At 41.3% G+C, this 22,918-nt stretch overlaps 3 protein-coding genes across 4 annotated transcripts; 2 read left to right on the forward strand and 1 right to left on the reverse strand.

The window, feature by feature from the left end:
• Window positions 1-5,716: 5,716 nt before the first annotated feature.
• On the reverse strand, window positions 5,717-9,848 carry polr1g (RNA polymerase I subunit G). Of its 2 annotated transcripts, XM_086262312.1 has the most exons (4): window positions 9,361-9,848; window positions 8,827-9,145; window positions 8,426-8,567; window positions 5,717-7,319 (listed from the first exon to the last, which is right to left on the reverse strand). In XM_086262312.1, the coding sequence occupies exons 2-4, from the start codon at window positions 8,906-8,908 to the stop codon at window positions 6,515-6,517; spliced, it is 1,029 nt and encodes a 342-aa protein (XP_086118438.1). In that variant the 5' UTR covers window positions 8,909-9,145; window positions 9,361-9,848; the 3' UTR covers window positions 5,717-6,514. The 2 variants fall into 2 exon arrangements, with proteins under 2 accessions (XP_086118438.1, XP_086118437.1); XM_086262311.1 differs by having other exon boundaries at window positions 8,827-9,848.
• Window positions 9,111-14,492, forward strand: irf2bp1 (interferon regulatory factor 2 binding protein 1). The gene is made up of 3 exons (XM_086262310.1): window positions 9,111-10,434; window positions 10,638-11,026; window positions 11,264-14,492. The coding sequence occupies exons 1-2, from the start codon at window positions 9,416-9,418 to the stop codon at window positions 10,984-10,986; spliced, it is 1,368 nt and encodes a 455-aa protein (XP_086118436.1). The 5' UTR covers window positions 9,111-9,415; the 3' UTR covers window positions 10,987-11,026; window positions 11,264-14,492.
• Window positions 14,493-17,553: 3,061 nt separating this feature from the next.
• On the forward strand, window positions 17,554-22,113 carry foxa3 (forkhead box A3). The gene is made up of 2 exons (XM_086262313.1): window positions 17,554-17,957; window positions 19,302-22,113. The coding sequence occupies exons 1-2, from the start codon at window positions 17,895-17,897 to the stop codon at window positions 20,637-20,639; spliced, it is 1,401 nt and encodes a 466-aa protein (XP_086118439.1). The 5' UTR covers window positions 17,554-17,894; the 3' UTR covers window positions 20,640-22,113.
• Window positions 22,114-22,918: the final 805 nt, after the last annotated feature.

Consider the following 22,918-nt stretch of genomic DNA (forward strand, 5'->3'; position numbering starts at 1 on the left):
AGTGTTTAAAGCGTGGAAGTACTGACCTTACTTTGAGTTTGATTCCATAAAAAGTGACAAAAACATTAGTGTCTGTTGTGCGTGGGAAGAAAACTTCTTTTTACAGCGAAAAAAAACCCTAAACTTCCGAGCAAGCACCGAGTGCGCTATGACCTAATGTGAAATTCACAGAGAAACTCGCGGATTCTTCAACTGACCGCGGCACACCTGCACCAGGGTAAACCTCCGCCTACCCCACTCCTGCTTTACAGGTGAAAATAGAGCAACAGGACCGCTAGTCTTTGTTTTTATTTATTTTCTGCTGTGTTTTACTTGCATCTATTTGAAAGACTGAGTGTAAACACAAAAAAATATTTTATTTTATGTGCTGGAATGTGCAGAAAATAGGTTTAAATCTTAAACAAATTTCTTCCAGTCAGAGAATGTTGCATATAATTAAATCTTTGCTTGATGCATAAAGTTAAAAGATTAAAACTAATAAAACAAGTTTTAAAAAGAGAGTTTTCCATTTGATTACATTTTGTATGATGGATTATGCAGAAAAAGTAGAATTGGGCTGAAAGATCTATCGCTTTATCACCTATTCAGGTTGTAAATCGTGTTTTTAAAAAGTCAGAAAAGAACAAAGTATGCATAAACAAGCTTATTAATTCCAGATTTTGTCACAATTATTTACTGTCAGCAGAATGCAACTCTCACAGCTGACAACAAGCCGGCTAAACAACAGCAACAGCTGCTTATAAGCTAACATAATGCTGATTAACAGCTTGATTATATCATCACATTGGATGAGTTTATTCACTAAATAAAGTTTCACTACTGCTGGCTAACAGGATATACTCAACATCAGCATCACTGTTATTGGACAGAAGTCTCATCGCCAAGTTTCGCAGGCTCCTCCAGAGCAAACAGACGTGGACAAACAGTGTGGTAAACAGCGGACTGGCAGCCTAAAACACTGCAGGTGAACTGTGGCCAGAGTTGTTTGTCCTGCAACAGCCACCACAGATAGGATTGCGCACTTGAACTGGTAGAGAGAAGAAAACTGGATTCAGTTGACCGCAATCTGTGATCTACTGACACCTAGTGGTGAGATTTTATACAGTGTGCCTTTAAGATAAGATAAAGTAAGATATTGCTGATCCACATAGTAGGTTCATCTACCTCTAACTTCTATGTGACTGAAAATGTATGCACATGAATACATTTAAAGTGTAAAAAAACCCTAACTTTTTTCATCTATCTGCATGAAAGCTGGGTAAAAACAAACAAACAAACAAAAACAACAACATGTCTTGGTGTGTTTGCTTCCAGTTTACAAAGAGAAGTTTCCCTGTTGGTTTACACACTGCTGGGGCAGGTCTGGTGCAGGGCCACAATGATTCACCTTACATAATCTGGCTGAAATGTCTCCCACCACCTCTCCTGCTACACTCGTCATCTAATTCAGGGCATGTTTTAAAAGGATGACTCGGGTCCAGAGGAACTACACCCGTAGTCAAAATCTCCTTTCTAATCCTTCATTTGTGTGAGCAATTAGCAAATATGTTGTGCTGCTTTTCACTGCTTAAAACTGGCGAAAGCATTCAGACGTGCAGGACACAGAATATAACTGTATTCTTTCAGAGAAGTGAGGTTGTCAAGGAAGCAGAAACCATTACTCGCATCCCAGCAGGTGTATCAATATGAATCTACGAACCCGTTTCTCTGAAAGGAACCCAATTATTTTTTCCTTCCTTGGAAACAAATGTAGTGTAGATGGTATAAATGATGCCCAGTGACAGTTCCTGTGTGCAGCATAACACTCGGGGAAGGCCAGTAATGACTGTAAGAGTGAATATCATGGAGATTTCAACTCTTAGACTTCATCTGCCTGTGTATTTCACATAAAATATCACAGATAGTGAACTCTACATATAATGGAAATTAGGTGAGACTATAACGCTTTGTCTTGACCACACTGGTACGTGCACAGACACACACACAGATTTCTTATGACGCAACCAGGATGAAAGATTCAGAAAAAAACATTATAAAAAGCATAACAAGATACATAAATGGTATTCTACCTTGAAACCAGCTTCCTTGAATCAGCCTGTGTAGTGCTTCACATGCACCATAAAAGCTATTACATAGTTCCTGGGAGATGACTGTTTATAAAAACCTGTTCCTCAGCAGTATTAAAAAGATGCACGTCAGAAAGGGTCAGAGATCACGCCTTTAGCTGTTTCCTTAATGATTCATGAAAGCATACAGGGGGGTAGAAATATAAAGCTTGCTAATGCGTTAATGCTCCCCGATGTCATCACCAACCACTGTTTTATGTTTCAATTCAAAAGCAGCTGAAGCCAGGATATTTTTCTTTGCCTCACATATGTATAACTGAACACTTAAATAACGCATAAACAAAACCACATATATGCTTGTGCAATCAAGCTGGTAGTTACAATTTAACTACGGGGCTAAATAGGTGGAAGGTTTGGGAAGAATGTGAATAATAACTTGTGGGCTTGTTGCTACTAAATAAGTTGGAGGTTGGCTGAAAAGACTGAGCATAGATACAGAATAGGAGGATTTTTTTATTTGTTTTATTTTTGTGTGTGTGTGTGTGTGTGTGTGTGTGTGTGTGTGTGTGTGTGTGTGTGTGTGTGTGTGTGTGTGTGTGTGTGTGTGTGTGTGTGTGTGTGTGTGTGTGCAAACCTGGCCTCAAATGACAAACTATAGCTGAGGTATTTTATTTTGAAATTCAAGAGAGTGAAATCACATTCTCTGACGAATCAAAATTTCAAATCTTTGGCAACAACCTGTAAAGTCTACAGAGGAGAGAGATCATCAAACTTTTTATCAGCACATGGTGAGTGTGGATTCGTACACATGCACAGCTACATCACTGCTGAATAGTGATGGGATTTCCGGCTCTTTTTAGAGAACCGGCTCTTTTGGTTCGGCTCACTAAAAAGAGCCGGCTCTTTCGGCTCCGAACCGGCTCTTCAGGTTGTTTTGTTGCTTTAATTAATTTATTAACAATATTATAAAATTATGCACAAAAGGAATTACTAATGTAAAAAAAAAAGTGGTTTTATTTATATATGTTTATATATAAATATATGCGGTGGCCCCTAGAGACAAAACATGTACAAACTCCAAAAAGCAAATACAAACTCCAAAACACATTTCTAGGATGAACTGAACTTCCAAAACAGAGCTACCTAGATCACCTAAATTACACAATTGAAAGCATGAAACCATATGTGTATTGTTTGTGTATTTATACACAAGCATTCATATGTAGTCAAATAATTTTAAAAAACAGTTAATTTACCTGTTATTACCACACACCAAATCCGGTCGTTGGTACTTGCTGGCTTGTGTAGCCACTAGGTAACAAAAGCTCAACACTGCGCCCAGCATCCTGGAGTTTTTATGTGCTTCTGAGTTTTTACGTGTTTTTATGTGTTTTGGAGTTTGTACGTGCTTCAGAGTTTGTACGTGATTTGAAGTTTGTATGTGCTTTGTCTGTAGGGGCCACCGTAAATATACTTTTATTTATTCAATTCAATTCAATTCAATTTATTTATATAGCGCCAAATCACAACAAAAGTCGCCTCAAGGCGCTTCATTTATTCACTCCACATAAAATGTTCTAGCTCTAAGAGCCATTTCGTTCGCGACCGACCCATCACTACTGCTGAACACCATAAACAGGTTTTGGTGTAACATGCGTTCCCACCCAGATAATGTTTTCTTCTTGTTTCTTTCAGCAAAATATTACCAAACCAGATTCTGAGCAGATTACAAGACCACATCTCTGTAATAAAAGAGTGGTCTGCCCCCTATTTAAAATATTTTGAGTAATAGGGAAAAAAATATGCCAAAATCAGTCGAAAACTATTGAGAATTTGAAATGGTATCTCAAGACAGGATAGGAAAACATTTAGTCTCAAAACTACAGCAAATGATCTCAGTTCCCGTAGTTGACTAGATGTAAGTAGAAGAATTGAGGCAAATTGAAATGCGTAGCTGGAATTAAATAAAACTTTGCATTTAGTATACGCTTCCCTGTGCTTTTTTTCTGTTAATTATAGGCTTTAATAATTTACAAATCATTTCTTTCTGGTTTTATTTACCGTTTACACAGCTCCAACTGTTTGGCCATTTTTGCGTAGGGATAAAAATTCCAAAAATGAAGAGTCATCTGGAAGACTCAGGTTAGCTCTAGAAATCAGTCACAATCAGTAGTGGCTAACAAACGTCAGACAAAACACCCGTTTGGTGCAGTATGCTGGTTGCCTTGAACAAACACAGAAATGTTAAAACTGTTAAACTGGAACAGATCATGCAAATATCACAAGTCTAAAATAGCTTTTACCACAATTCTGAGCACATCTTAAGGCCAAGGTTTCTTTAATAGTCACTTGAAGCAGGGCTCCAAATCAAGTGTGTAAAAATAACAACAGACATCTTACAATCCCGAGGCAAAATTTCTTAAAGACAAGCATTTTGGGAAATATCGACTTGGCTTGGATTTTAGCCGGCTGCTGGACTCAGGGATAGCAATCGACACTTGCCATTGGTTTGTATATATTTGGATTTTCTGAAAGACAGTGCTTTTTCTTTTTTTAATTTATCGCGTCTGGTCTTTACACATTTTTATTTTATACTATAAACAATAGGAGATCATATATGGAAACAAATGTTTTTTTTCTCTTAGTTTAAAAGGTAAGTGCTCAAGATACAAGAAAGCACGAATGAATTTTGTATATTTTAGCCAACACAGTAAAAATTATTTTTCGTTTCATTGACCTTAAGCTCAGACAGCTGCACACACCCTCTCTCAGCAACACAGCCATATGCACTCAGGCACTCAAGCCTGAAAGGTCTGAGGCGCAGGAGCTCGCACACACATTCGACATACCTGTGAGGATACACAGAAATCTGGCATTATCTGCGACTCTCAGAAAAACATTTTAGCCAGCATCTGACATCTGTGGCTCTCGGCTTTAATGACTGCCTGCTACACCAAAAAAATAAAAATAAAAATAGATGACTTGATGCCAAGTCATGTCAAATACACTCAGTAGAAAGAACGCAAAAAATGTTCCTTGTTGTGTTAAGGCTACATTTTACACCTCTAGCATGGTGTTTAGCATTTCGAGTTTGACAGGCCTTTTGAAAAGGCTAAAAAATGTTAATGCATCATGAGGGTGGATCAATAAGGCTTGCAGCATGTGCAGGGGGTTACTACAGATGGTGAGTGTGATAGCACCAGAGGTGCCTGAGCTCATTAAGAAACAGGACCATACTCCGGTGCAGAGCAGGCAGAGGAGAGGGAGGAGGAGGGGAGGATGCAGAGCATGGACTGAGGTTTTTCACCTGAGTGTCACAGAGCTCTGAAGAGTCGCTGCCATCAGAAAATGTCAAAAATTATGAATCGCCTCTTTGTGCATTCAGACGGCTACAGCAGATCTGTGTTAAATTAGTTAAAAGAAATAGTAGCATGTAGGTTAGAAGCTCAGGGGTTGTTCAAAGGCTGCAGGCAGCCGTTCCACGCAGACAACTAGCTGGACTGTGGCGCCCTCTCCCTGTCGCAACTTCTTATGAGCACGAAAATTTACCTGAATAACCGCAGTTCATGTGTCGAGAAATCACATTTTCTATAACCATATTATTACATGCGAATAAAAAATCTGCCAATTTGAAGAAAAAAAAGAACACAAGGCTTATTAAACTAAACCATTTTATTTCATGTTAGTCTTTGGGCCATCTGAAAAAACTGGAAGATCATTCATAAAAATCATATTTCACAGAACAGATGGTTTGGATTTTTTTGCCTGACATCACGAACATCATTACAAAACTACACCTCTGTAAACTGGGTACAGTCAAACTGTTGCACAATTTCAAATCCACAGTGTGGAGTTCACACACAAATTCAACTTTCATTCCTTGTAGATGAAGTCACTGCTCTGAAAAGGCACAAGAGGAAAATGTTGCTGGTAACTTGCGTTTGCCAACAGCAGGACAAAAACAAAACAAGTTTTTCTCATTTTTAATTTCCTTTAATCGCTTTTGGACTTCATGACATTTGTTTTCATGAAACAAAAAAGGTCTCCAGTACTGGACTCACACTGTTTACAAAAACACTAAAACAAATGCTAAATCTAATGAGATGCTGTGGCATTGCTCAAATCTGTTGTGGTTCCTGACACCATTATCATGTGCACTCTTATCAGTTTTGTAGTCGCTGATGCCTCCAGCTGCACACATTGTGTGTGAATCTGTCTCCATCTGGCCAAACTGAAATGAACATTTGTCTTAAAGATGCTAGAGTGAATCGTCTTTATAATTCACCTCACTACTCATTGTATTCACAACGTGCCCTTTTGTTGAGCAACACCATGCCAACGTCTTGGCAACAACAATAGCGAAGTAATTAAGCAGTAAACTGTCTCTGACGTGCTCACATGGTCAAAAGGAAACAAACAAAACTAAAAAACTCCAAAATGACACCAGACTAGTCACCATCACTTCTGAGTTTCTTTTTCTTCTTCTTCTTCTTTCCTGAGACCTCCACTTCTTCACCAAAGAATGTGTCCATGGGTTCACATTTCACAGGCACCTCTTCCACCTTGACTTTGACACTGGGCTCCAGTCCCTCCTCCACCTCCTCTCGCTCTCTGTCCTTCTTTTTCTTCTTCTTCTTCCTCTTCTCCACAGAATAATCACCCTCCTGGAAGGGGAGCTCCATCATTACTTCTTCCCGAAATTCATCTACAGGTTCCTCTTTCACATTCACCACTTCCTCTAGTCGCTCTTTTTTTATCCGTTTTTCCTTCTTTTTCTTCTTTTTCCTCCCTTCCTCTTCCTCATCTTCTTCTTCTTGACCTGCTTCTTCTATGAATCGCTTGACTACCAGAGGTCGGAGAGTTGTGGAAGAGGGCCCAAAGGCCACTCCATCCAACTCATTCTCTGCCACGCAGGTAAGAGTGGGGGTCTTGCTGCCAAAAGGCTGGAATCGCTGTTTGAGTCCAGGCGGTATGGAGGGGGCTGGAGCAGCGGGGATGACCTGAGGGGCCTGATTGTTGCTGCTGTCTCCGTAGGTCTCGCACACATTAAGCAAGCCTGAAAAAGCAGGACCAACAACCATGCCATTTGACGGCTTCTTGTCACTGGTGAGCAGGCGGAGTTCTGAGGTACTGTGGTTGGATGCCAGGATGCTATAGATCTGCTGCCTGCTCCCAGTCTTGGCTCCAGCTTGAGCAGCAGTAGGAACCTTCAGGGTCTGGAGACCAGAGAGGGGCACCTTGATGCCACTGAAGCTGGATGGAATGAGAAAAGGTAAGTATGCATCACTTAAAAGTTTAAACATACTGTTTCTGCTTACACCCTCATGCTGTTACTTTGTTACTTGATATTTAATGTAATTTTAGTACAAAAGCAACATAATTCTCACAATGGGATGTTGAATTCATTACCAGCAACCAACACCTTTACTCACCTTAGCGATACTTGTCATAATGGGTCAGTTACCATTTGTAGATTTTAAAAAGATACTAACAGATTTTACAGTCATTTCAATGACCTGACGACTGCATGACTAGTTTTTAACAAATGCCACGGAGAGGTTGTTGCTGTTAAATGCAGTTAACTCAAAGTTCCACTGTGGAAACTGTGCAACACGGCAACAAAAATGAGACTAGAGGTGTACTCCTTTTGGAAATTACCTAAGTAGATTTAATCTCAGCATTCACTGACCAAAGTGCTGCACACAGTATCTACAACTACACACACACAGGCAAATTATTACGGTAAAAAAACAAACAAAACAAAAAGTGAACACATATGATACAGAATTAAGAGGCGTTCAACAATAAGCAGACACACTAATCGCTCTTTTTTATGTCAAGTGGTAACTGATTCTACAACCGTAGAGGAGCATCTTTAAAGGTTCTGACACTTTTTGTTTAAGACATGATATTCAGACATATAAGAGAAGTTTGCCAATGGTTCAGAGAGACCTGGGAGCTGTAAACAAATAAGATTTGTAATCTTAAACTGAATTCCAGAATGAGATGGGGTGAGCAGTGACTCCATCGTTTCAATTTAACCAAAACCTCAGAGGATATCTGGGAGATTTCGCTTCAGTAACCGGAGATATGCGAGGGCTGATGTCTGTGTGAATGTTTACTGATGATATCAGAGAGATCTTCAGCTTTTGGCTTCTTTATGAAAGTATTATTACTGTGGCATTTGCATCTGAAACTTGTTTGTGGTTTAAACTGTTTATATGATTGCGTGGAGAGGAAGGACAAAAAAACTAAAACAAATCACCATTGCAAAAAAGAAAAAAGGCTAAAAAATTGTTATTATGTTAGAAAAAAAATGTTTGCTGTGTGGGATAAAGGTAAAGGCAGACTGTACCCACCATTTGGGATCAAAGCTGGCAGGAGCTTTAATGAGCCATAACTCATTCTTGTTCTTCTTGAGGTTTTGTGCGAGAGTGCTGCTGCAAGGCTCATGGCAGAAAGAGACAAAGTCAGGAGGACACTGGTACCTTGTAGTCTTATCTGTGGATTAAAAAACAAAACCATCGAGTCAGAAGCACAGAAACTGGAACACGTTTTAGTGTGGATATTAACTTTCTTCTGTTGCTTTATCTAAACCACATATTTAATGTAAACACAATCGTTACCGCTAGCCTCCTATACCGTTTGCCGTCCTCTGGCTACTTCTAAGCCTTAATGAATCTGCTCTAACGTAAGTAACTACTAGCATATCACCTCCATTATTACACCAACTTCGTGCAACGTCTGCGTGTTAACTTACCGGATTCTGTCGGTTTGGGCGCCGATTCCACACCAGTGGTGTCCGCTTCATCTTCGCTCGATGAGGATATGTCTTTCGGCATTTTTTTATTTTAAAATACGATCAAATTTCTGAAATTAAAAGTTTCTGTCTCCAATCGCATGGCTTGTGTGGGAGGCACACGTGTTGACAAAAACTGAACCGTGACCTTTAAGTATTTCACTTCCGTGCCAGTTCTCACTGTAGTTCCACGATGAAGCCCTCTATTGACTTCGGCGAGTAAGCAAACTCAAATACCCACAATTCACCTCACGTGGTTACGTAACGTTCCAGAGCCAGTCTGGGAAGCCGTTGACAGCGGGGAAGAGTAGGCCGAAGTCGGTAAACACAACAAATATATCAAAATTAGTTGCAAACAACCAAAGTATTTGAGCTAATTTCATATATGTAGAATGCGTAACATTATTTTAAAGCTGTGTGAGGTCCGTTAGGGGACGAAGTCAGTAGCAAAGAGGGCGTGCACCTGTCCACGCTAAGTAGGTTAACGCAGCTAACCTGTGCTAGCACGTTAGGAGGTTCGCTGAACACGCTCAGGTTAGCTCGGCCAGCCATGTCGTCCCCTTCCTCCTCCAGGCGCCAGTGGTGCTACCTGTGCGACCTGCCAAAGATGCCATGGACCGTGGTGTGGGACTTCAGCGAGGTGGTCTGCCGTGGATGCGTGAACTACGAGGGAGCCAACCAGATTGAATTCCTGATCGCAAGCGCCCGCCAGTTGAAGCGAACTCACGGCATGCAGGACGGTAACGTGAGGTCACCTGGTCCCTCTCCCAATAAACACGGCACATCAGCCCGGGGAGAGGTGGCGGCAGACGGAGGCAGGCCGCACGGGGACCGTTTCGAGAGGGGAGGAAGAGGAGAAATTACCGCTTCAACTATTCGTGTACCGCCAAACGGGCTGCATCGTGACGGGCAGCCGCCTCAAGAAGTTAACCGTCAGAGCCCCAGTGGCAGCCGGAGATCCATGATTAGCGCAGCCATCCCTCCTAATCTAGTGACTCAGAGTATTGCAGGTATTCCCGGTATTCCCCCTGGGATACTTGCAGGGATGCCCGCGGGTCTGACGGCCCGGACAGCCCCTATGAGCAGCCCTATGATTTTCCCTGCCCCTGTGCTGGCAGAGATGAGCCGCAGACAGCTGGGAATAAGCATGGGGATCACCCCTTTTATCGCGCCAGAGCTGGAGCGAGAGCTGAGTTCCTCCCAGAACCAGCCCAAGACGCAGACCCACACAGTTGTGGCTGGCAGCAGTACCAGCAAGAGTACAAGCTTGGCTTCTTCATCGTTCTCCATGGCTGGAGGTGTAAGCCAGACTAGTCCTAAACCTGCATCATCTCCAGCCAGGCAGTCACGCCCCCTAACTGCAAGGTCAGGAGGAGAGCCCCTAGGATCCAGCACCTCAGCGGAGGCAGCTACTGCCGCTGCCGCGTTACCCCACAGTGGTGCCTCTGAGCTGGCATCTGCATCTGCCAATAACAGCCATTCGGCTGGAAACAGTCTGTCCTGCACCTTGTGTCATGAGAGACTGGAAGACACCCACTTTGTTCAATGTCCATCAGTGCCAGGCCACAGGTTTGTATGTTTGTCATTTATTTATTGTTATATAAATATCCTATAACATTGTTTGTTTTTAGCTTTTAGCCAGGTTAGGTATTTAAATATGTCTTGCATACAAAAGCACGTATTTGTTAAACTGGTTATAAATATATATCCTGCAGTTGTTAGCGTCCAAAATAATTATGTCCACTGTAATACTCTTCCTCCGCCAAATATAGGTTCTGCTTCCCGTGCACAAGAGGGTATATCCAGAGTAGGCATGGTGATGGGGAAGTGTACTGCCCCAGCGGAGAGCGCTGTCCATTGGATACCTCTCCCAACAGTCCCCCATGGGCCTTCATGCAGGGGGAGATAACCACCATTTTGGGAAATGGTGCTGCCAGTTCAGGATCGAGCGGAGCAGGGTCTGCTTCAGCTCCTGCATCAGCTCCTACATCTGGAGCCAGTACTGGTCCTGGAGCTGCAGCTTCATCAGGGCCTGGAAGTGGAACAGCAGCAGGAGCAGCTGGAGCCGGAGCAGGGAGTGGGAGTGGAGATGTCACTGTCAAGAAAGAGAGAGAGACGTGATGGTGGTTTCAGTGGCAGCATGGACCCAGCACAGCAACAGGCAGGTCTACAGGCATCTGACCTTTGTGAAGAAAATTTATAAAAAGCACTGATGTTTGGTGTTTTTGTTATTGATATAAAGTGGGACACAAAATGGGGTTAAAATACAACAAGAGATGCTCTCCTGTTGTATTCTACAAGTGTTTTAACAGTAATATCCATAATCCCAACCATGGTATGATCGATATGCTTGCAGCTGATATTAACTATATTTTCACGTGTTTGTTTTCTGTCCCAGAATCGTATCCCAGATCAGAACAGACGTCTCCCCCGAACAGCTAAGAGTCCCAGAAGAGAAGCAATGCAACAACCTACAAATCTCAAAACATCCACTAAGCAAGTTAAACTGCTTGTCACATTGCAATGAATTCAAAACTATTAGGCCTAATCAGAGATCTGATGATGGCAGCAAAGACTGCCCACACACATCACTTGTTTTTTCTCTGAGCAACTGCTGATTTTTGCCACTGTATAGTGAGCTTGTGAAATTAAATTTCCCAATGCATTCTGTGCATTGCGCGCTCACTTGCAGCAATGCTGTAAAACAGTTTAATGCCATTTTAAATTTTCAGTCCAGAAAACAGCAGAGATACTAATGGAATATCACCACCACAACCAGACATACAGCGTATACATATCCCTAATCATGCGATGGTGGAATCACATATTCAGGAAGACTCACAAGCTGGACAGCGGCTACTGCTTAAGAGTTGGTAATTAGTTCTGTTACTTGAAACAAGCATCGCTTTCACGTTAGCAGATGGATATAGATTATAGTATTCCTATCTGAACACATACAATGCAGCTTTGTCAGGTGCTTCCTGGATCTTCCCATTAAGCACAAGATATCCTTTAGTGTTGGTGCTTTGGCACTATAGCTGCGCTACATTGGCTGCTGAGGCGTAACAGCAACTTTTAACAGGAGTGCAAAGGCCTAGTGAGGATGTAGAGGTGATGATGGCACATTTTACTGGCTTGACTGCCAAGAGACCCTGATTTGTACCCCATTCATAGCTGTGTGTTTTATTCTTTGTTTTTGTTTTTTTTTACCTCGGTTTATGCTCTCAGATCCACTCACTGGTTAGGTTTAGGCACTAAAGACTACTTGGTTAAGGTTAGTGAACCCTGCTCCTTGACAAATGATGCGTTGCAAGCGATTGATGGCTCATTTATACAATAACCCAGTGTGTCACAGCAAACATGCCAAAGGACGCTTTGAGCATAAATTAGTTACGGTTTAGCTACAATACGTGGTACTGATTGGCACCTTGGAGATAAAGACAAATACTTTAGTCAAAGCAATTGACATCAGTTTAATTTGTGTCAGTGATGATTTGTTAGGAGACCTGATAGATGAGTGATTAGAGTTCTCAAACTCTTAGACAATAGCCGCTTCCCAGTGTTGTCAGCATACACTCAGCTTTGTGCAGGAAAAAGCACAAATATATATACTACATATACACATATATATATATATTTACATGTATGTCAAAGTATATCTAAACAGCAGCCACAGCTGTTCTTTTTATTGTTGAAAAGTTGAGTTAATTGTCTTGGGAGAAAATGCCATATTATTTACCAATGCTTCATCAAATGAAATATTTTCTGCTTCTACAAGTTAAATTTACAGCTTATAACTGACATGACACTGACAGTGATGATGTAATGTACCTTCAGCAGATTTTTTTTTTTTAATTGCTTCATGACTGAGTCTGTGTCCTGATGCACAGATTTTTCTTTCTTTCTTTTTTCTTTTAAATCTCCAGTAAAACATCTAAACAAACCTGCGTTAGATGTGGACAGAATGCCAGTAGAGACATTTCTGTGCGCTTGTGCATTTGTTGTTTTTGTTTTGGGGTTTTTTGTCAGCTTAAATTGAAGCTGACTTTAACTCAGAGAAAGGAGAATATTTTGCTGTGTAGACACAACCAGTTAACCTGTCAGCGCGTCAACCAGCAGCAGAAACTCAGTGTTTGACTGTATTTAAATGTTGCTTTCATACAAGATCCAGCCTACATTTTACCCCGAATGTATATAAAAAAAATCTATTGACAGGCCTATGATTATATTTTATACTAGAATGTTAAATGTTATATACTGTAAAGAACTGTAATAGTACACACGTGCAATCCTTAGACATAGTACATGCAAGAGTTTGACATATGGTATTAAAAAAAATTGCGCATCATTTCTTAAACTTTTTTTTTTAAGTGAGAATCCACTGAAAAGCAGAAATCTTTGTTTCTGATCAAGAGATGTTTAATAAATCTGTGTGGTCTGGTTTCCAGTCATACTATTGAACATTGTATATTATTTCCCATTTGCCATATTTCAAAATGAATTTCATAAATACATTAAAGTGCGCAGGGATTTCATGTTCCTAAATTGAACAACCAGACATTGTAATGATAATATATCAAAATGAGTTTGTTTTTTGGTGGATTCTCTTTATGTGCAGCGAGTACTTGACAGTACAGAAGCACAGACAAACCAAAGGTAATTTTATGCCCAAAATGATGTTTATAATTGTAAATGTTTTATGGAAGACATATATTTCATTATTTTTCAACCAGCTGGTTCTCTTCATTAGGCCGTTACAGTTAACAGGCCAATGTGTTCTACTGTACTTATAGGATATGTACAATCTATAGTCTGCAGCAGATCCTTACATAGCACTTATATATTTTAAAGGGGACCTATTATGCTAATTTCTAGTTCAGTATTTTTATGTTTTACTTTGCTAGAGTTGCTTTGCATGATAGTTCAAAATAATTCACATTTTTTCTCAGACTGGGCCTTGATGCAGCCCTCCAATTCTTTCTGTCTGAAATGAGCCATTTTATGGCCGTTCTCCCTTTAAGTCATCTTTCTTCTGATTGGCTGCCTATCGCAAACAGAAGAAGTGTCAGAAACTGAGTGTTTAGAGCCTGAATTATAAAGTGACCAGGATTACATGTACATACACTAACCTCGTGTTTTGAAATTTTAGCCATGTTTCTTATATGCATCCACCTCAGTATATATTTGACAGAAATTCAGGAGGGAAAAAAGCATAATAGGTCCGCTTTACAAAAAGATCCCACAGATCAGGCCTGTTGTAGAGAAACATCTTTGAAGAAATGTAATAGTATAATATGCACTGATACGTCATGCAATCCCTTGTTAAGTGCCTTTTAAAAATGTTTACCATCTGTTTTTGTGTCTGGGAACCTCAGGGGAAGTTAGGAGTGCAATGGCTTCTTTTATTGTCTTGTCAATGATTAACCTGAATCCGCTTCCCTTCGATCACCATCTGACCGCTTTTGCTTTTATCTGAAGCCTTCGTAAAGTTGACAGGCCCTTCGTGTTTTATTTGAATCCTCCCACTACGTTGTTTTTCATTTATGTGACTTTTTTTTGTAGATCTGTCAGTTTTATTGCAGCTTCCTGTACAACATAAAACCAGGAATAAATGGGATGGAAACTTGTCCTTCTCTTTGTTGTTTATTTACAAGTTTTACTGAGTATCTTTACCTGTTTATTGAATTATTTCTGGGTAAAACTTCATATAATGGAACTGCTCACCATCCTTCTGTTAGAATCGAAAGACTTAAGTGCTAGCTGTCTGAAATTGCTACAAGTCAAGGAATTTTCATATATTTATTGCTTGTGCAACCATGCATCCTTATTCTAATTATCTGGGCCCAGCACGCTGGAGTAGATCTCTGAGCAGTGATGCCCAGATCTTCTGCTTTCCAACCACTGCTTACAGCTTTTCCAGAGTGGACATTGGGGCATTCCCAAGCCAGCTTAGTTTGGGACTGCCAAAACTGGTTTCACTAGTGTCTAATGTCCATCATATGGTGTGTTTTGCCTTTTATCTGTTGGTATTTATCAGCTCTAATGCTGAAAATGTGTCATTTAACCTGCAAGACTTGCCTATAGACTTGGTTACAGCTAAACTTCACGTCTAATTCACCTTTAAAATCAAAGAGTGAGAATAAAGCGCCTCTGTGTTTTAATGTCACAGCAGTTCGAGTCTGTGAAATTTCTTATTATATCTGTGCTCCTTTATAATCCTAACAGAAGAAACTGCACAAAGCATAGCTGCGACTCGGTTTTAAGGGCCACATGATGGCGCTCCTGGTCTTAGCGTGCCTTACGGAGAAGACGCTGTGTGGCAGCATGATCTTTTGTCAGGTCCATTAGGCCTACAGCCTGTGGAGTCGGTAATCCTTTAAAATCGAGAACTGTCGCACTTTGACCTGTTACTGCCTAAAAACCTTCTGTTTTCACCAAAGATGCCACAGCTTCAGGTGCCTGCCCTTTGTCAGTAGCTGTAGTAGTAAATAAACTTGTCAGCCTGAATAAAGTTACGCACTCCTGATTAATTTTCACTATTTTGATTGTGATGAAGAAAAGGGCGGGCAGTGGCCCTATAAATGTCCCTCCCCATCGTCCTCCAGTTGCGCGGATCTGCTGTTTTCTCCATTAGTGTCAGCTCGTTACAGCTATTGTTAAACCAGTTATGGAGGTGTTAATGGCCGGTGGAAGATCCATTGGATTGAAAAGCAGCCCGCAGAGTGAGAGAGGTGGCTTTGAAAAGTTCGATTAAAGGTGTTTATTAGACGCAGCAAAAAAAAAGTCTTGGAAAAAAAAAACATACTGAACCCTTTTACGCAGCAGGTGTGTCGATATATATATTAAGTATCAACTATGATCAGTTAAACAGGTTGTGCTTGCAGGATTGTCTGTTTTTGTAGAATATTTGTTATTCTTAAGTTTAACAGGACAGAGAAGTTGTAAACACCACAAACCTCTCCAGAAAAAAAAACATGCAAACTTGATTAATATTTATGAACTCGAATTTCCATTTGAGACATTTGCGGGGCAGTAGGCAAATGATTAGCAGATGCGCTTTAGTCTGTCCCGTTTTATTGACTCATACTCGGATAACTGAAACCTTGTAGGGGAGAGGTTTGAGGCCTTAGGGTAAAGCAGTTTGGATCGTTTCCGCCCCTGAAGAAAACAGAAGACGTTGAAATTGTAAACGTGAGTAAAAATGGGATAAAATCAAGGCTCCATTATAATAAAGAGTCGTTTCGTCCACTTCTCATTTAAATTCACCAGTACGTCAAATTAAAGTACATTTTAACCCGGAAGCTTTTTTTTTCATGTGACCTCAGAGTTGATTTACAAATATTTTATCCACGGAGAAAAATAAATCATCCAGGCTTGGTTACATCGTTACGACATTCAGGCGACATTCCACGTTTAATGGATGTGACAGCACTTTGCAAGCAGGTGATAATCTGTGAGTCTTTGACAGGTCATATCATGGAAAGCGTCTGATTAACCATAAGCTGACCCGAGTCCCTCCCTCTCGTCTCTGTTTTCGTGAGGGCAGCGGGGCCTTTATGTGGACGCCACGGAGAAATTTAATGGCTGTAAACGTCATGTTTCCAAGAAATGTTCACGCCGCTGAATCCTTTACACTCTGCATAATATTGTTGCATCTGAGCACTAACAGGCCAGTTCCTTCCTGTGATTTCCACGGGATCTTATCGCCCAGTTTTAATCCCGTCGACCTCCCGCCTGCGCATCAATTACATCTCCATTGACTTGCCATTAAGCATAAGCATTGACATTCACAGGCCTCCGTCTGCAGCGAGGCCTGATGTGTATTCCACAATACAGGAGTCCTGGCCCATGCATTAGGCCAGGACTAGGCTACATTATTTATTTCTTTGTAGCGACGGGCCTCCTCTGAGAAAAAAGAAGCTCTCCAACAAAGTTCCCAGGGCGAGGAGGTCTCTCACATTCAAACGACCCCAATATGCGTAAAATGCGCACATGAGCCATCGTTACCCAACAGTTGGATAAAGATCTGTCTGTTTATGCACGGGGATAAGCTTCTTAGTCAGCTGTGTTTACTTTTTTACTCCTTATGTTTTACTTGGTTTTCGTGACGAAGATTCAGAAGAAAACAGAGGCTGATGGTGGAAAATTGAGAAATTTGATGTTCTCTAATCTTCTGATAAGTCTCAGGTGATTCGTGCTATTATCAAAATATGTGAAGGTCAAAGTTGTCACGATTAAATATTTTGTTATTCAAGCCAGAATTCTATTTTTCGAATTCTTTTAGAAAAATCGCGTTGCTAGCAAAACTGCAGAAACCAGACGCTGATTGTTAAAAGAACTGAAAAAATAATTTTGGATTTTAATGAAGCGCTTTTATGTAGATTTTTTTATTGCTCCAGTTTCGAAACGTGTTTGATATTTAACTTTTCGTCATGACCAACAAAACGTAACTCTTCTGAAATACTGAGAAACATCCCAAAAATGGGCACAGCTTTTGAACAGTAGTACGCTTGCTCGGCTGGTTTTCGCCAGCACAGCCGCGGGGCCGATATCCAGCACGCCAGGGGGCTACATCTGCCTTTTTTGCCGGGCCCTTCCTGCCCAATTCAAAAGTGAGGGCTGGGCGGGGCCGAGCAGAGCCTTATAAGAGAAGGGCGCCCAGGTTCCTCTACTGTATTTCCAAGTTATATCTCCGTCTGTCGCGCGCTGCGTCCCGAGGGCCCGGTGACCAAAAGAAAAAACGGGCCACGAGAAAGAAGCAGAAGTCTGTTGAGCATTAACAAATTTAAAGCTGCAAAACAATGGATTACTGACAACTAAGAAACGCTGACCTACCTGTTCTCCGGAGCGGAATCGCATCACTTTTTCATTTTTACGCATTTTAGACTCCGTGCGACAAGGAGAACCCTTTCTGCTTGGATTTTCTTCCCGATACGTGCCAACTTTTAGGAGGACTTTATATTTATTTTTGTTATTCTGAAAACTTCGGTCACAGATAAAATATTCTCTTCTGAAGACTTTTGTTTGGGATGTTGAGTTCTGTGAAGATGGAAGAGTGGAATACTTACTACACAGCCAGCGAGGCCAGCGAGGTAATGACAAGCGAAAACGTGAAAATATCAACAGTAACTACAAATAAATCCAGTTTTTTCTTTACTCTTGTTATAAATATTGCCAAAGTTTCCGCCTTTGTTTTGGGGGATTTAAAAAAGGGAGAAAGAGAGACAGACCGTGAGGGAAGACAAAATGTTCGCTTATGGAGCGGGACTCCGAATCAAAAGTAGTTGCTTTGATACATTCGAAAATAATCTTATAAAAGTAGGCGAAAACCTCGAATTAACATGGAAATATTATGACACTGTCTTAAAAATAAAAACATCCACGTATGGCGTTAGTAATGGAAAATCAAATCTCGGGAATCTGGACAAAAAACAAACAAAAAAAAAAAAAACCCCGAAAAAACTAAAATTAAGAAAATAATAATATCGTAATATGTGAGTAACTAATATTTTTAGCAGTTATGGTAAACAAAGATCATAAATAAATCAAGAAATAAAAAGCAAGTCAGGAAGGGGCTCGCTTCTTCTGCAAAATAAATACTTTGATTTTAAATCAACAATGAGACAGTTATAATTTAACGGATTTCGTAATAAATAGTCTGTGAGAATTATATGATGTTTTTAAAGGACATAGTCTCACTGTTAGGCCTTAATCCTTTGTGTCTCTACTCCGCTTAAGTGTTGCAACGATTCAAGTGTAAATGAAACAAGACTTTTTCCTCCCTAATTCAATTAGGAGTTAATTCCAGCAGCAGCAATTCTCACCTCAACCCAGCCTGATTAAATTACCGAGAAGAAAGCGTTTGATAATAATTAACCAAAACTAAGCGGGCTAAGATACTGTTTTTTATCACCCGAAGATTTAGTATTTTCGCATCCATAAAAATTAAATATCAGTAAGACTCGGGATTCAGAGAAGCACAATTCTTGACATTTAGCTCTGAATTATTCAACTTTATTCCACACAAAAAGGACTTGGAAGTAGTATCACTCCTCCACTTTAGGTTAAATACTGAAGAACTTGTTTTTTCCATGGCAGCAGTGGAGGAGGCCGTCTGACCGAGAGGCACCATGACGCGCTTTTTACGCATTTTCAGGTTAACATCGCTGTGTGAAATCCATGTCCCCTCTCAGCACACTGAGAGCTTCATTGTGCATTGATAAGAAGTGACTTTTAACACTGGGAGTCTGGGAGTGTTTCCTTTCACATTTCACGTTTTGCCCGAGAAATTTAGATCAGTTATTTCCAACAGAAGTGTTAAAAATCGAAATCAAAATTAGATAGTTACAGAATTTATATAATTATTTGTCTTATTTAATTTCTTTTCTGTGTTCACATTGCAACTAACTAGATTTTGTCCCTCCTGTTTACTCCAGATGTACTCATCTCCTACAACCATGAACTCTGGTCTGGGCTCCATGAGCTCTATGAGCACCATCAATAACTACATCAACTTGAACCCAGCCACTGTCTCGCCTGCTGGTATGAACATGTCATATCACCCGCCCACCACCAGCATCAGCAGTTCACCACTGGCCTCAATGGGCTCCGTTCCCGGCCACATGTCCCTCTCCCCAGTGGCCCCGTCCCTCACCTCAGGCTCACTAACTCAGCTGGGCCCTGCTGCTCCAGGCTCCCTGAGTTCTTTGTCCCACTACCAGGACATTAGCCCATCCATGAGTCAGCTGGGATACACCTCTCCTGCAACTCTGAACCGAGCAGGGGCAAAGGAGATTAACCCAAAGCCCTTCCGACGGCCAATGACCCATGCCAAGCCACCATACTCCTACATCTCCCTCATCACCATGGCCATCCAGCAGAGTGGCAGCAAGATGTTAACCCTGAATGAGATTTACCAATGGATCATGAACTTGTTCCCCTACTACCGTGAGAACCAGCAGCGCTGGCAGAACTCCATCCGCCATTCCCTCTCCTTCAACGACTGCTTTGTGAAGGTGGCTCGCTCACCCGACAAGCCGGGCAAAGGCTCTTATTGGACTCTCCACCCACAGTCCGGCAACATGTTTGAGAACGGCTGCTACCTGAGGCGCCAGAAACGCTTCAAGATTGAGGACAAGTCAGCAAAAAAGGCAGCCAAGAACCAGGACATGGGCTCAGGAAAAGTAGTTCACAGTGTCGATCTCTTGGTGGAGGATCGCAGCCCTGGAGGTGGATCAGAGGGAGCAGACTCCACCCACTCGGATAACTCCCACCCGGGATCTTCAGATGACCAGCCTCATTCCCGAAACTCGATGGTTTCATTGGAATGTCCACCATTGTCCTCCTCACACCTCCACAACCCACCTGTCTCCCTGCCACCCTCCTCCACCCCCTCATCTTCCATCTCTCCATCCTCCATGCCCCTCACTGGCACCTCTTCCTCCAACCCACTCCTCCACTCCCAGACTCTACCTAGTAGCTCCCACCTCCTGCCGAGTGTCATGCAGCAACACATGGACATACAGAGCGACCCCCTCAAGTCTTTAGACCCCCACTACAACTTCAACCATCCATTCTCCATCACCAACCTCATGTCCAACGAGCAAAAGATGGACCTCAAATCCTACCAGGACCAGCTGATGACCTACAACACCTACACTGGGACCTCTCCTGTAGCAGCGAAGCAGATCTACGACAGCCCGGGGCCGACCACAATGGACTCGGGCGCTTACTACCAAACTCTGTACAGCCGCTCAGTACTCAATGCCTCCTAATATGGACTTTTAGCGACTCCCACACACACACACACAAACCTGCTCATGGAGGAAAGCCAAGATGGAGACTTCTGTGTCTCCCTGCATCTGTTAAAATGGACTCCAATGCTTTTGCCATCTTCCTCTTTCATTCTCTCTGCGTCTCTGGACTTCAAAACTCACATCCAAAATAAAATGGCTGCCATGTTTAGAGGGACAAAAGAACACACCTTTTCTTTTTACCATCTCTGTCAAACAAGGAGACAAACTGGTTACACGGAGGACAGAAAAGTGAAGCTGGACAATAGGAGGTCTTAAATGATAGTGAAGTCATTTAATTTGTCTGTGTGTAAGTTAAAGTCCAATCCTGAGAATTGTGTGTGGCAAAAATAGCCTTGTATAAAATGTAAATAGAGGTAATGAGGAGGGGAAAGGATATTTGCATTTATTTATGAAGGGAGAAATTTTAATATAACTTGTATTGTGCTCTGTCGACCAGTTACAACCGCAATGTGAGGTTTCGTTTTTTATCCAGAGGAAAGTTTCAGGTTACTGCTTCAGGCAGGTGTTACTGCAACTGGAGACATTTAAATTCATTTCTTTGTGAGTGTGTTACAACATTGGTCATTTTTTTGTTTTCACGCCCTGATCTGTCGTGTTTTTGTCAGATCGGGCATCTGTCAATTTAAACGTGTAGCTCATGAACTCTGTGCTTTCAAAAAAACGCGTCGTCTTTTTGGTTAATATGAAGAAAAAAAACATTGTGTTCCTGCTGAGGTTTAGAGTAAAACAAAGTAACAAAAAAAAAGAGAAAAATCTGTAGTGAGAAGGAAAGATGCAAAGCAACTGTGGTAAAAAAAAAAAATATGTGATGTGTTTCAGATGACCAGAAAATAGTTCCTTTTATTACTGCGTGAAGCATTTTAACTGCATGCCTTTCCAGAGACTGTAACATTTCGAATAACAGTTAACTGGTGAGGTGCATGGAGGAGTTCTGTCAGTTACTAACAGTGGTGGGAGGAGAGATGCACTACTGGAGGATTTACATACAGTACTTTGCACTATAGAGCTCTCAATGGCCAGGTGGGCTGATAGTGTGTGTGTGTGTGTGTTACAACAATACGTAGGAATGTCCTCCTTAAACTGTCAACGGATCAGCAAAGTAGTAACCGTGTAAAAGTGGGTCAAAAGACCGCCCCCATGTCTGAAAAGTGCCTTTTCTTCAAATGACTGCTGATGTGAAGAGATCAATGTATGGATGATCTTTTGAAGGATGATAAGCAGCAGAGGATGCAGAAGTTTCAGGTCACGCGATGTCCTCTGTGGAACATGTTTTAGTTTCAATGCCAACTGTCCTTTATTTAAAATATGTTGCTTTTCCAACTTTGAAAGTGTGCTGATATAATATATTGTTTGTGTTTCCTTTTCTTTCGGTTTAAGTGTGATCACACTGATTCATGTTTCTTTTTTCTTATTAAAGAGGGGACAAATGGTGTCTTTGCTTTTCTTCTTTCCATCATTTTTAATAAAGGAAGAGTTTGTTGGTCAGCACATCCTGGATCAAACATAAACAAAACAGCAAATCCTTAGCGTGGATTTGCTGTTTTGGATTAGAAGAAAACACATCAGCTCTTTAAGGATTTCACACAGATAAAGCATTCAAGAATAGCCTTTTATTACAGATTTTATTATTTCAATAAGTGAGACAGAATAAAAGTTGAGTCTTTTTAAAGATCATTTTTGCAAATGCACAAACATTTCTAAAAGTTAGCCACTGAAACAAATGTTACAGCAAACAAATCAATTATAAAATTATATTTTTCTACATCCTGCACTATTGTTGGCAGCACATCTCTTACTTGTCCTGGCCAATCAGTCACAGCTCTTTGGTAGGGTAGTGCTGCAGGAATAGCACTGCCTTGTTGAAACAGCTCCTGACCAAATGACTGCGGTGTGCGACATGTAGGACATGTAGGACTGGTAGACTAAACATGGCTGGATCACACTGAGATCCTCAAAGCCGACCTCTGCGCAGACCCTCTGCCTGGGCGGCATCGCACACACACAGAGTGAGGCCCTGACCACTCCAAAAACTACTGACCTGCCTCTGACCCTGCACTAGAAAAACCGTCAGCAAGTCAACGAAACAAAAACAGGGGAAAGTAGGAGCAGGACATTTATCTTCTTTCCTTTAAGGACCAATTCCAGAGAGCTCCACCTAAACAGTAAACACACAACTTTCTGCATGTTTAAGGAGATTTTTCAAGCAAGGGAGCAACAAAATATATAGACTAAGCATG

The sequence above is a fragment of the Aulonocara sp. 'chitande type north' Nkhata Bay genome, linkage group LG14 (assembly GCF_057382095.1).
Source record: "Aulonocara sp. 'chitande type north' Nkhata Bay isolate Kocher_YH1m ecotype deep benthic linkage group LG14, A_spYH_male_GT1.1, whole genome shotgun sequence".
NCBI classification, from domain to species: domain Eukaryota; kingdom Metazoa; phylum Chordata; class Actinopteri; order Cichliformes; family Cichlidae; genus Aulonocara; species Aulonocara sp. 'chitande type north' Nkhata Bay.